Source organism: Cydia strobilella, chromosome 25, assembly GCF_947568885.1.
Source record: "Cydia strobilella chromosome 25, ilCydStro3.1, whole genome shotgun sequence".
Lineage (NCBI taxonomy): Eukaryota > Metazoa > Arthropoda > Insecta > Lepidoptera > Tortricidae > Cydia > Cydia strobilella.
This window is the reverse complement of record NC_086065.1, coordinates 4316221-4331316: the sequence shown is the minus strand read 5'-3', so window position 1 is coordinate 4331316 and position 15096 is coordinate 4316221. Positions and strand designations below refer to the sequence as shown.

The 15096-nt window shown below is 38.6% G+C and overlaps 1 protein-coding gene and 1 non-coding gene across 5 annotated transcripts in view; one reads left to right on the top strand and one right to left on the bottom strand.

Moving 5' to 3' along the window:
• LOC134752804 (diacylglycerol kinase 1) overlaps positions 1-15096 on the bottom strand; it is a 171514-nt gene that overhangs the window by 23388 nt on the left and 133030 nt on the right. For 2 of the 4 annotated variants that reach the window (XM_063688534.1, XM_063688535.1), the window contains one exon: positions 1155-1319. In XM_063688534.1, the coding sequence (XP_063544604.1) occupies positions 1155-1305 (151 nt within the window). In that variant the 5' untranslated portion in view covers positions 1306-1319. Of the gene's footprint in view, positions 1-1154; positions 1320-3615; positions 3731-4927; positions 5046-6201; positions 6276-15096 lie in introns of those variants that run through there. The other 2 variants (XM_063688538.1, XM_063688536.1) reach the window with 2 other exon arrangements.
• Trnat-ggu (transfer RNA threonine (anticodon GGU)) lies at positions 8838-8912 on the top strand. The gene has a single exon. It is a non-coding gene; the product is annotated as a tRNA-Thr (tRNA).

Below are 15096 nucleotides of genomic sequence, written 5' to 3'. Positions count from 1 at the left end.
ATTATCCCATTGTTTTGTCACCGCGTGACACTAAAAAGAGTTTTACTATTGTCAGAGACAGCAAAATATTGATAGTTTCTATGTCTAAGATTTACTCAGTATCGTATAATTCAAAGTATTAATAATGCACCAACCTACTTTATTGTTTGCGATTTGTAAACAATGCAGTTTTTCGCTATTTGTCGTTATTACCAATATATCGTTCTAATAATATTATGGCATTATTTGCATTGTCATTCAAGCATTTCAAATTAAACGTGTATACATAATTTTAGCTCAATCGGATGAAGATATCTGCTTCAAAATAAGTCGCAAAATTCTACCCAAATTAACATAGTTACAACATACGAGTACCTCCGTATGTTACATACATACGTACTTGTAGTTACATATTGCAAGATAAAAAATGCAAAAACGGGCGACTACGTAGTTTTAATATAGATTTAATCGTGAAATTTAGTCGATTGAAACTAAAACTAATTTAGTTGTTAGTCGAACATTCTCACAACTAATTTAATCGCAACTAAATTAATCGCGATTAAAAAATGACGATTGATATTTTTAATCGATTGATTAGTTAACTAAAAGATTAATCGATTAATGCCCATCTCTGTCGCGGTGGGCGCAGCCACCGAGCGTACTTACATCTATCTATGCATGCATATACAACAAAAACCGGACTAGTGCGAGTCGGACTCGCCCACCAAGGGTTCCGTACAAACAATATTTTTTTTTTAGATTTTTTCCTGTACTTGTAGTGTAAGACGATATTACTTGCCAAATTTCATAGTTCTAGGTCAACGGAAAGTACCTACTCTATAAATTTGGATTCCCTTGAGAGTGTGGAAATATACGTTTTTTGCGACATAACGGCCCTACCTTTTATTTTACGTTAACTTAGAAGTTTGATTTTTTAACCGCGTCAAGGGACCATAGACCTGAGTTTATGGTTTTAATTTCAACTCGATAGGTACCTCCACACATTCCCGAGATAAAGGGCTCGACAGACAGACGGACGGACGGGCAACAAAGTGATCCTTCCGTTTTTCCTTTTGAGGTATGGAACCATGATAACTGAAAATATAAAATTGTTAAATTATAATGCCCGAAATAGCTAGAAGGCATATCTAACGTTCCAATACACTCATTGTTACCTTCGATCTTGGTAGACTGGTTGACCCTCAAGGAGTTACTGCTTTTTCTGCTCGAATTCCTGGACATCTGGCTATGACTGGGGCTGGTCTCCGTACGCCCGAGGCACAGCTCATGCGAGGAGTACGAGGGGTGCGTAGTCACTGTGAACATGGGGTGCACGCTCCCTGAAATTAATGATACATTAAAGTATCAGCGTTGTTTGTCTAGCAATAAAAGGCGTTTTTAAAAGGCTGAGGGTTTGAACCTTAGCTCATTCATAGCTTATTATATGTATATTTATTTATATATTTCGGGGATCTCGGAAACGGCTTTAACGATTTCGATGCAGTTTTCTATATTCGGGGACAAAAAATCGATCTAGCTAGGTCTTATCTCTGGGAAAACCCGCATTTTTGAGTTATTTATATGTTTTCCGAGCAAAGCTCGGTCTCCCAGATATTATTTACTAATTAGTGAAAGAAAACAGTATGAGGAAACCGGACTAGTCCTAATAAGGGCTAGTTTCGCCTATGGGTTGGTAGGTCAGGTGGTTGTCGATTTCGTATAACCTAGGTACTGACAATTTTGGGGATTGCATTGACCAAGGGATCCCAGGCTCTCCGACGTTAGAGAAGACGATGATGAGGTCCGCAGGATATGAATTAAGTAGCACTTAAATAAACTATGCATCTGTTCGCGGCCAAGTTAAATATTGGGTCAATTTTCAGTACTCATTGAAGTCAGATAGCCACAAATATTAATGACATTGATATTTAAAAAAAAACCATTGTATTAAATAAACTAGTCCAAACTTTCGTGAACGTTAGCGTGGAAAAACGACCGCGAGTGATTCCAAAATAACCACTAACGAACCAGAAAATATCATTTGTATATAAATATATTTGAAATAACGTGTTCGTATTTCATAACTCATTGCGGTTATCATTAATTCGCGTTAAATTCATTTCTCAATTTTCAATATTTCATCGAAATTTTTCGGTAACGCGATTATTTTCTCGATCATCGCGAATATGAAACGAGAAAAATCACGATTCGGAATCACTGATGCGATTACGAATAAATATCAAATCAAACCGAACGAGTTCTGTGAAATATTTAAACAGAATATTCAAAGAGTTTGTAATCGGTTAGATATTTGTTTATTTCATTAGCATTTTGCGCCTGATTTTTGCCGCGCGTGAAACCCGTGTCGAAACGTCGGTAAATAAAGGTAACAAAATAAATTCGCGATAGGCCCGGTTGTAAATGTGATTTAATGAAGGTAGCTAAATTTTGGGACTAATAACTAGTTAAATAAAGCATTCTGATTCTATATATTATATTATATTATTATTATATTCACATATTACATTGTGCCTTACTTTTTTTTATGTAATAGGAAGCAAACGAGCAGACGAGCCGCCTGATGGGAAGCAGTCATCGCCGCCCATGGACATAAGCAACACCAGAGGAGCCACTTATGCGTTGCCCACCTTTGAGAACCCTAAATACCTGCTTACTTAATATAATAAAAAAAATGCAGCCAAGCCTTCAACGAGTCTGTATTTCAACTGTAGAGACCAATTTAAATATTACAGCGTAAAAGTCTGAATCAATAAATGCACCTGCAGAAGGGTGGAGGTGCACCAAGGTTTACCTAAGGGGGAAATCTGTGGGGGAAATCGATTTGTGTAGGCTTTAGTGGCACTTATTCTATTTATAGCTCAGACTCGGAACTCATTAGTGGCGTCCTGTACACGACTTAAAAGTGCAATTTGCGGCAAATGATGAGGATGACATTTTCTTTTGCAGAATGAATTCTTTTGATTCACAGATTGATATAGGAAGTGTCAATCAAATTTTTGATGCAAATTTTTGACTGAAAGCCCCCTCAAAATGATGTAAAATTGCTTTATTTATTTTTCTTAATAAATCGGTGGTGGCGAAGCGGTGAATTACTTTTTTTTTCAACTGTTGCTTTTTACCAGGGATGTTGCGGATGCCGATTTTTTGACATTCGGATGCGAATATTTAAAGGCTCACATCCGTGGAAGCGGATGCGGATGCGGATGTTAAGATTAGGCACATAAAAAACGTCAAATATTACATTTTTATTATAAAAAACGTATTGTACAGTATTTGAACAAGAATATATAGGTGCCCTACTATCGCATTACTATACTAAAGTCCAAATAAAACAAACTATTTACTTCTTGTCGCTGTCCATCATAGGCTAAAGTGCTCAATCGACGAATCACAAAAACGAAACGAGATTCCTATTGGCTAAATGACGAAATTACCTAGCACCTACGCTGCCGCTAAGACGTTCCTACACCTACCTGTTCCACATCCGCATCCGCATTAAGCTCCGCGTCGATTTTATGCGGATGCGGATGTTGAAAATAATGCGGAAGTTCCGCGGTTGCGGATGCGGATGCGAATATTCGCAACATCCCTGCTTTTTACTATGACGGGACTTACCAGTGCGACTGCGAGATCCCTTGTCACTGCCGTCCACTGAGTCACCTGAACCCTTGCCGAGCTGCTGAAGCCGTTCTGCTAGCCCATGGATCTTCGAGGCCAGGGTGTGCTTCGTCTGTTAACACGGGAAATTGTCTTTTAGATATTTTTTAAGAAATTTCGAACATCTGAAGATTCACTAAACTTATATTGACCGTGATTACCTTTTGTATTGTTCTTGAGCTCCCGATATGTCGACGCAGTTACATGCATCATGTTCACCGGTAAACTGAAGATAGGGTGGATGTCAAAGTTGTGTTGTTTATATCCCGGTCAATATAAAGTCTAGTGAAACTAACCGTGAATCATTCGAAATTGTCACCTGAAGATTGTATGTAAAAAAAGCGTAACAAAAATGGGAGAAAATCTGCTTAGGGTCACTTGCACCATCCATCTAACCCGGGGTTAACCCGTTAACCCAGTGTCAAATTGTACTGGTAACCATGGTAACTCCAGGTTAAACCGGTTAACCCCAGGTTAGTGGGATGGTGCAAGTGTGGATCACATGTAAAATACGAGACGTATTGCATTAAAGCAATACAAAAGGCATAAATGACAAAGTCTGACAATCGTAATTCATACTCTACGCGCGAAACGCCCCTTACTAAACGATGTCACGATCCAGCTGCAATAGTTCTGAAGTACGGAAAACTAGAAAATTGCAATTTTGACGTAGAAATATTGCGTTTATCGCTCACCTTGTTGTTGTTATCATTGTTATCAAATTTCCATGAGCGACAGAAAATACAAATTCGCTCGGTATTAAAGTTTTAACCTTGACCTGTACCTATTTTGAGTTGAATCTATAAATGTACTAGTATTTAAGTATAAATTGTATATTTACCACTGTATAAAACCAATTAGCATAAGTTTTAAATGAATAAATATTATCTTATTATCTTATCTTATCTTACCTGACCGGCCAGCGTGAGTTGCGTCCATACTCGCGCGAGAACACAATAAGCCCGGTTCACATTTGTCTGCCGTGTCGTGTTGTGTTGTGCTGTGACACATATCGGTTTCATACTTTTAATATGATTGCGTGCACATTTGTCTGACGCAGTGTGCATCGACACGACAACACAACACGACACATTAGACAAATGTGAACTGGGCTTATTGTGTTCTCGCGCGAGTATGGACGCAACTCATGCTATAATAGCAGGTCTGATGGTCACCATGTTCAGTGACAGGTGCGCACGCGGCGGCTGAACTAGCGGCGGCCATTTTCCGGAGACAGAGACAGATGTATAACTCTGTCTCGCTCACTCACCTGATGATCCCCATGTGCATGTGCAGTGACAGCGGCGCACGCGGCGGCTGAGCTGGCGGCGGCCATTTCTCGTAGCGCCGGCCGACGGTCGCGCCGGACGAATGACAGAAATAAATGTCTGTAACAATGCGTTTATTTACTACAGGTTTTACAGGGTATTTTAAGGGTTATTGATTGTACAACACAGAAATCGGCCCTATTTTTCTTCTACCTAGCGTTATCCCGGCCTTTACCAGGGTCCGCTTTCCTACTTGCATTTTTTTTAATAATACGTCGGTGGCAAACAAGCATACGGCCCGCCTGATGTTAAGCAGTCTCCGTAGCCTATGTACGCCTGCAACTCCAAAGGAGTTACATGCGCGTTGCCGACCCTAACACTCCTCTCCCTCGAGCTCTGGCAACCTTACTCACCGGCAGGAACACAACACTATTAGTAGGGTCTAGTGATATTTGGCTGCGGTTTTCTGTAAGGTGGAGGTACCTCCCCAGTTGGGCTCTGCTCTAGATCTAGAATGACATCCGCTGTCCTGTGCCCTACCACACAAAGCGAGATGTCATTCACAGTGCCCATACCTCTCTTTTGGGCGTAGTTTAAGGACATACCCGGGCGCATTTCTCCACTTTGAAACCGTTTACGCTCATATCGGCTTTCACGACATCGAACCATCGCTTTTTTGGTCTGCCCTGGGGTCGGGGGCCGTCAAGGGCTAGGTTAAGGCATATACGTAGTCAGCTGACATCGGCCCTATTGAACTGAAAGTGGAAGTCCTTTTTTGACAGCTTTTGTTAGAAAGGGACTTCCACTTGTATTACAAGATTTACAAGCTACAAATTTTTCTACTTTTTCTGTATTTGAATTCTAAGATTGATATATAGTTTTATTTTTCTTATTATCTATGGATACCTAGACTGCAATAAACATTTAGATTTGATAGACCGAGCGTTAGCGAAGGTCTCCGTTTCAGCTTGGGCAAAAATGTTTTCGTATGTCCGTATATTCTCCTCTACAGGTCGCATTTTCTACTGATTCTTGTGAAATTTTGTAAGCAGGTTTGGTAGTTAGATAGAAATTTTCAGTCCCTTCGTTTTTTGGAAAATTGTGAAAATGGGGGAAATTAACTCCTTACGGACTAACGGACTTAAGCGCCATTATATATGGCACTTTAAGATTATTGCGAGTTCGCTGTGGTGATAATGATTCAAAGTATTTAATTTAATTAAAAAAAAAATTATATCTGAAGGTCTAAAGCTCACAGAGCCACTTGTTTAATTACCTGGAGAGTTCATCTGGAGCCGAGCACTCCAAGAAGTTGTCCAGAAACCAGCGGAACCCTTCGAAGTCGATGTCCTGTAACAATTAGAAAAGTCAATTAGTCACCATAACTATCATTCCTAAAAACGGGCCAAGTGCGAGTCCGACTGTACTTACAATAGGATAAGGCAGGGGTCACCAATTAGTTTCTTCAGGGGTCCGGTTCTTAAAATAAAATGACTAGCGCGGTCCGTTTTTCCTTGAGTTTAATTAAATAAGGAAATAAATAAAATAGGTTGGCTTTCCGGATGCGGACCGCGGTCCGACATTTGGTGACCCCTGGGATAACTAGGTCTGTAATTAGTTTATGTAGATTCAGATACTATAACAAAAAAAATACAGCGAATTTAAGTTTTTCATACAAAACTTGTTTTTGCTCTATTTCGTTTGTTTTATATACTATAGCTATATAAACTAATTACAGATCTAGATATACCTCATGTCATTGTATGTGCAAAGTTTCATTACATCTTAATATAATCCGAAGGTTTTGCGGCGGTAAGAAAGTCTATTCCCCTGTTTTTATTAGTTAGTCAACTCCGACGGTATCGGGTGGAACAGAACGAAGGACTTTTATGCAAACGGGGAATTGTTTAGGCTACATATTTTATTTTTTACTTATCACGTGAGCGATGATATGAAATTAACGCAAATGAATGGTGAGATAATATGACGGACCACAGAGAGTTATGGAAGAAAAAGACTGCGCCTACCCCAAGTGAATGGAAGAGCGAATGATTTGAGTTAGATACGATTTTTCAAAAGCAACAACTCTAATAGCATTCAGTTTAGCACTTGTGATAGATAAAGATAGGAGTATCAGTTTTTTACGGCAATCATGCAATCAATAAAGTAAAACTTTTTATTTTCAACACTATACAAAAAGTACGTTAATCTCACTAACACAGACTGCGCAGGGTTGATTATGATCACGTCTCCTGAATCACTCTGTATATACATAGTTGCCCGTACAAACATTGTGGGTAGGCGTCAAATCAATACGACTCTCTAGAGAGGTTAGTTTCAAGATATAAACTAATTTAAATTCAACTTAGTTTGATTGCTTTCGCAGACCCGTTAGTAAATGTAGTTAAAAATTATTTATCTGAAGTTTTCAGCTTTTATAGTACCTAGAATGTATGTGACTAGTTAGTATTTATTTGTTTAAATTAGGTGAAGTTACATTTCAGTCAAACAAAATCGGTTGACCATGCAATTCTAATTTTGTTATGGTGTGGCATTGTTTTTCCTAAGCAACGATGTAATAACGACAAATAAGTTTTTGGCAATAATAATTATTATTTTCAGTACAAGCTTTTACCGCTGACTGTATTTTTCTTTCCACAGGCATCTAATACTTACTCATCGAGACAATTATAAAAACCCCAAACACAATTAGGTTTCGTTGTGTTATCACAGAGTTCCTATGGCCACCTCCTGTCTCCATCATCAGATCAGCTCGATGGTACCATAATATTGCATTGTCACCCGACTTACATATGTATGCAAATTTTCATCTTCATCGGAAATCAGGAAGTGGGTCAAATTTAAGTTGCAAGATTTGGCCCGTACTAACAGTTACATACATTGCAAGTTAATAAAAAGCTTGTAAAAACGAATATTTTGGATTGTTAATATCTTTACCCGGGATGCACGAGGATTATGGTGGTCCTTATTTCGTCGAAGTTATATTTTTCTGCGGAAAAACAGGTTAATGGAGTCTGCCATTAAAAACAAGGACCACCATAGTGGTCCTTATTTCGTCAAAGTTATATTTTTCTACGGAAAAACCGCTTAATGGAGTCTGCCACTAAAAAACAATATATTAGGTACTAAGGGTGCGACTGTCCAAGTGTTAAAATTGCTTGCAAAGCCTAACCGCAGGTTTTTATATTATTCGACTTGTTGCAGAGATTTCTTACTGATAAGCAGGCTTATTCTGATTATGAATTTGATCTGGATCAGTTTAGGATCTGATCTAATTCATAACATGTTATTAAAATCAGTCATCATTCGCTTGCCCTTGCCCCATTCACTTGGGGTCGGCGCAGCATATCTTATTCTTCCATACCTCTCTGTCACCCGTCATCTCATCATTCACTTGCGTTAGTTTCATATCATCTTTCACATTATGTTCATGTTACTTTCATGTTATTAAAATCAGTCTGGCAATAAAAATTTTTGTATTTTTGTAGAAGACGCCTGAAAGACAATTCATGACAAATTCGGATGCGGAAACTGTTCTAAATAGTAGAATTTCTTACTTTTATAGCCTAACATTTGTAACCCGTAATGACTATCTTTAGAGTAATATATAAGGATAATGTAGCTACTCAATTATTTAGAACGGTTCTGGAACATTCTCAGTCGAGGGCTAAAACAAACTACTATTAGATGACCTATATTTTTGTATTTGTGGAATTTTATAATATTATCAAGGTAAAATGAACAATATAAGTATTATTATAACATAACTATATATGTCGGACATGGATTCCAAACTGTTAAGATCAATTCTTACAGGTAGAATAGATGTTGCTATACACCACCCTTAAGGCGTTGAGGGAAGGGATGGAAAAATTCGCACACCTCTGGTAGGCCTCCGTGGCTCAGTTGGCAGAAGCGATTGGACTGGTGTTCCAATGGTCGCAGGTTCGAGTCATGCCGGAGGTGTAAATTTTTAATTTTTCCTTTAATTTAAAAATTTGTTTTAATTACTTATATTTTGTCTTAAATTGGTAACCAAAAGTCAAAGTTCCCCAACCCCACCTCAAGGTGGAAAGTCTTAAATATAATATTGTCCCGACTTTCACCTTCTGATTCTCGAATTTCTCGATAAATTGTGTTCCAAAGTTATTGTACAATTATATACGCAGTTGTTTGACTTGGCACAAACGCGGTACCTTAATAAACAGTGATCGTACTTTCTAATAGATATTAACGATACAAGTGCGTATTTGCACGTGTATCGTACAACGTTTTACGGTGTTTTTTTTTAGTTTTACCGTTTTACGTTTTACATATGACCCTTTAAATTTTCGACGTAGTTACGTAATGTGCTTATTATAGCACAAGGTGTTGTAATGGAGCACCAGATGTACCATAAAGTTGGTTGTACACTCGACTTCTGTCTGTCAAACTTCTTCAATTTAAGAGCCGGGCTCTTGTCGTTACAGCTTGATGAAGTTGTATCCACCTTGGTCGATCCGAAGCCAGCATTTTTGTGTCCTGGCACGACACTGCCGCTACATGCTCCTTTACTTGGCTCAAATAACTTTGCACATACTTGGCAGTAAGAATCTAAGTATGCATACATATCCATATAACCTCCATAGGTAAACTCGCATTATTTGGTGACATGCCTAACTCGGTGATACAAGTTTTGAAGCATGACACCCAGGAAAGCTAGTGAATTAGAGCCTTTAAATTGGGACCTCACGGCTTCACGGCTTCGGCGGCTTTGCCGTGAGGCCCATTTAAAAGGCCCTAATACACTAGCTTTCCTCGGTGTCATGCTTCAAACTTGTATCACCGAATTAGGCGTGTCACCAAATAATGCGAGTTTACCCTACTTGACGTAGCACTTGGTATGAAAACTTAGCGTGCCAGCGTGATACGACACGGTTTCTCCCTAAGTTGCAAAGGCGGTATTCATATTAGATGCGGATTCGCACGCCGCTCCGTTGTGCAAGCGAGACATCGCTTATAGCGCTATCACACTCACACCGGAGCGACGTGCTAACTCGCAACAGTGTGATAACCGTGCAAAAGGTACTATCATTAAATGATAAAATATATATCGGACGTTTTTTCTAAACTCGCAATACTGGTATTATTTTAACCGTGCCAGTTCCAAGTTCGTCGCATAGCAACGGTCCCCTCGGAGGCAGACGCAGCCATCTTTGAGGTTATAAATACATTCAGTTCTCTTCAAAAGGCATTGGCCGGAGTACTTAGGAGTTTCTACGATTTCTAATTAACAGTGCGAAAACGAAAAAAAAACGTTTATTATGTCCGGATGTTCTCGTCTACAGGTTGCATTTTTCTCGTAAAGGTGGGCAGGTTCGTAAAGTACCGTTATAGATTTCTTGTGTCAATTCAGTTTACGGATTTTTTTCAAAATGGCGGATTCATGAGAGTTTGAGAGGCTTGCAGCTTACACAGCTACTAGTATGTTACTTCTAGCGAAGCGCTGGTGGCCTAGCGGTAAGAGCGTGCGACTTTCAATCCGAAGGTCGCGGGTTCAAATCCCGGCTCGTAGTCTGTTCGGACAGAGAAGAGTCGCGGAATGTATCCCATACATTCCACGACCATTCCACTCCATAAAACCACTGAGGGTTCAAATTTTCATACAAAAAGTACCTGAGAAATAGTAAAAACGACTACAAACGACAAACGTAAAGTATAAAAGATGTAAGATGTGTAGAAATAAGTTAAAAATTGTGATTTAGGGCTTTTGGTATATAGTATCAAATAGTATTTAAAGTTTAAGTAGTATTTTAAATGCGATATTAATCAGTTCTAATTGTTTTAAAATGTAAAATATAGGACATTAGTCAAACGATATTACAGATGGCGCCAGCATAGCTTGCCCTGTCAATCCCTAGAATTGTGTCAAATTATCGTCTTTTTTTAGGAATTTTGGACGCCCTAAGCCAAACCTCATAAAACAAAACTAGAGACAGAGGAAAGCTATGATGGCGCCATCTATGCAAACTTTTGACAGTTGCCAACCCCATTTAGAGATGTGGTTTAAGCGGTTTACACACGGCGTAAGTAATACCTACTTAAATCTGCTTATTCCCTCTGACACGACACCGCGCCCGTAAAGGATTTTCTTTTCACGCAGCCTTCCTCCATATTTATGAAACGTTTTACATTAAATTTATCAGTATACTCGTAACATGTCGAGGGGTAGACTCTGGTTGGAGCAAAAAGCTTTGGAAACTTAGCAAACGGCAACTCCAAATAATAACGGGGGTGTTTACTGGCCATTACGGGGTCAAGGGAATCCTGGCCAAGATGGGGCACGCTGACAACACCGATTGTCGTATGTGTGGCGAAGAGGAAGAGACAATAGAACACCTTATGTGTGAATGTCACGCCCTCGCCAGACAAAGAATGAAGGACTTTGGAACAGGCTACCTGGTACCAAAGGAATTCAAAAAGCTACCCATAAGGTCCATCATCCGGCATATGGAGATGGTGGGGAAGGCTCTTGAGTAGCGGACGGGTCTTTTCTAGGGGGTAACTGCACAAAAGATCCCTATGGGTCGAAGTGTATCCGAAAGGGCCCCCGAAACTATAAGATAAGATAAGATAAGATAACATGTCGAGCAATCATCGGCTTTATAAACGTCAGTGACCCGATTTGACATACTTAGTATACTGGTTCTTGTTATATTTGTAATTCTGGAACCACACGTTCAATGTGGTAGGGAATTGTATCGACCCCACACGTGACTGTGATGAATTAAGCTGATTATGATGCGGTATGTTAAATTAATAATGTATCAAGGTAACGTTCACTTTTAGGCTGGAAATTGCTGTGAAACGATGTCGTAAAAACAGGTAGGTAGCTTACTCTGTATCTTTAGGTATTTAAATAAAAATAAACAAAATTTACCTCAAATGGCTCCTTAAGCCAGTTGAGGGTAGTTGATAACATTACATTTTTTTTATACTACGCCGATGGCAAACAAGCATACGGCCCGCCTGATGTTAAGCAGTCTCCGTAGCCTATGTACGCCTGCAACTCCAGAGGAGTTACATGCGCGTTGCCGACCCTAACACTCCTCTCCCTCGAGCTCTGGCAACCTTACTCACCGGCAGGAACACAACACTATTAGTAGGGTCTAGTGTTATTTGGCTGCGGTTTTCTGTAAGGTGGAGGTACCTCCCCAGCTGGGCTCTGCTCTAGATCTGGAATGACATCCGCTGTCCGGTGCCCTACCACACAAAGCGAGATGTCATTCACAGTGCCCATACCTCTCTTTTGGACGTAGTTTAAGGACATACCCGGGTCCAAATGTACATGATCAAATAATGTAGGTTAAAGTCAGGTCGTTCAGTGACGGATCCTGGGGGTATTGTATTTAGTTGGTTAACCAATAAATGTTATAACTACCCGAAAATGAACAAATTGTTTGTTTACTCTTATTTAAATACCTAAAGATACATATTTTCTTATTAATTACGACCTGTCACGTGTTTAGACACTTTTTTAGGTAATTAAATTAAGTTGTAGGCGTTAAAAATATTGAAGAGCTCCTTTTTGAAGACTTAAACTAATACCCAATAAGTTAAGTGATTTTTAGAGCGTTTTTACATTGTCCGATCCGATATGGGATGTCGGGAGGTAGTAAGATGTAAGAAATACGTGTTTTTGTATGTATTTATTTATTCATTTAATAAATAATTATATAAAATAAATAAAAAAGCCTTTTAGTTTCTCAAACACGATTACAGAGAAGAAAAAAATACACATTTAATAAAATTAACAATAAAAGGATGTATGAGAACCCCTTTTTATAGGGTATAGGCCTCCTCCCTCCTAAAAAACGAAAGATAACGCAAAAAAGGCGGACTTAATGCCATATGGCACTCTCCTGCAGCTGTTTTCTCATAGGCGTCTTCCGACATCCGATATCGGAAAGGCGCTTCCGATAACTTCAGTCATGTCGGAGCCGTCAGCTGTCGGACCGATAATATTTGTTTGCGTGCGTATAGTGTAGGTATAATCTTAGCTGTAGTGTGCGTGGCCGCGGCCTGAAAACGCTCTAATTCACGAATTTTCAGTCACTCGCGACAAGTACATTATAAATAATTGCACTACTATAAAATTAAGTTAAATACATATGTAACTAGAGACTGAACCCCACAGTCAAACTCTTCATTGAGTTTTGCGGGGCTATGATTATTGTAAGAATACTCTGTATTTTATTAAATAAATAAAATAAAATAATAATCAAGGGCCTGACACTTTGATAGAGAAAGATAGTCTTATTGCGATTTCTATAAGAGGTAAGAGAAAATAGTGTCATGCTTTGTCCTTATCACCGACCCGGTGGCATCATAGGTAGGAGGCGATGGCGAAATACCGAAATTGAGTGAAAGAGAAAAAGTCCTATGCTGCCCAAATTTTATATGAATATTCTTTCTCTTACCCCCGGTCGCTCGGTGGCGCGTCTAACTACTTGTATATACTATGTATATGATACAAATAGATAAATATGACGTAACACGACACTTTCAAGCACAAAATATCATTATAGCCCCGATTTACGGCGCCCGAGACCTGATGCTTCAAAATCTAGTATAACCCACTTATTCATAAAACTTAGCAACCTCTACAAACCTCTGTCAAATATTGTCGTCACTTTCTAACAAATAGAAATATCAAAATAACCGATGGAGACAAATGCTTGTGTCAATAGCTTGTTAAGTATATAATTCAACAAACGTTTATGAATAGGTAATGTTAATATTTCCTTACATTTAAGAAAAATATAACAAATAGGTAACACAGTAAATAACACTTAGGCATAATGAACAGCAACAAATGCGTATCCGTGTGTATATAAATTTCTATACGAAGCGACCAGTTTCTAGGTGCAATAAATGGTTTTAGCGTACCGTAAGGTGTATATAAAGCGTTTGAAATACCATCTATTTTATAAAGTATAACTATTTTAAAATCTACTTGAGTCTACGGAATACAATAGGAAGCGTCTAAGAGGATGAAAGTAATTCGATTCAATGTTGTGTGCTCAGAAGCTCTCGGAAAGTTTCATTTGAAAATAGAATACTATTATAAGGTATTGACATTATCTGGACATAATACTTTTGACTCTACCATCTTATCTGTACATAATGTTAAGCAAATAAACGCATTTAATTTCATTTCATTTCATTTCATTTCATTTAGATTTCAATAGCGATTGTCCTTAAAATCTAACTGAAGAAAAATATCTACTTAGAGAAAAGCAATAGTCAGGAATAAAACATTAAAACATCATAAACATTGCGCACTGTCGTTAATCGCATATGCAATAAATATATGAATTATGAATTAAAAGTGAAAAATACTTAGTTCGTTGAGTTATGATCACAGTGAACTCACAATAGTCGTAAGCGCCATAGACCGTATTGATGCGTAAGTCCTATACGCCAATTTCCGCATTTTGAAAAAATTCTAAAAACTGGATCGACAAAAGAAATATATTTAACTCACAACTTTTCACGAGAATCGGTTGAGAATTGCGACCTGTAGAGGAGAACATCCGGGCATAATAGATGAAAGCATTTTGCCCGAGTTAAACGGAGACCTTCGCTAACGCTTCGGTCAATAAAAATAGAAAAAGCACGACATTATGTTACCGAAATAAATTATTTGAATTGAATTGAATTGAAATGTTAATCGAGAAATTTATGAGAAAAAGAGACAGAGAAGAATGAGAGAGGAACTACAATTTAAGAAAGTTATAGAGATCGACAACAGGTATTTATAGCTATAGAGCGGTCTCTTCCAGGCAATTTTATTTAGAAGGCGTGTTTTTTAGCGACATTGAAAACGATTTTCTTTTAGAAAACGGCACACACCAATAAGGAAAGTAAAAAGTTTCGGGTTTGCTTCGGCTGCCAATTACACCTGATCCTAATAGGCTTTCTTATTTGCTGGCCGAGGTGTGTACCTAAACAATTTTTCTGCTCGACGGAGTCGGAAAGCGGAAACTTATTAATTACATGCATTCCCTTTGTTGATTCCTGAGAAATCTCGATTAATTTGTGCCCCAATTTCCTGTTTGTGGTTTAACAAGTTAAACACAACTCACGAGGTTAACAGGGAACGCTAGGC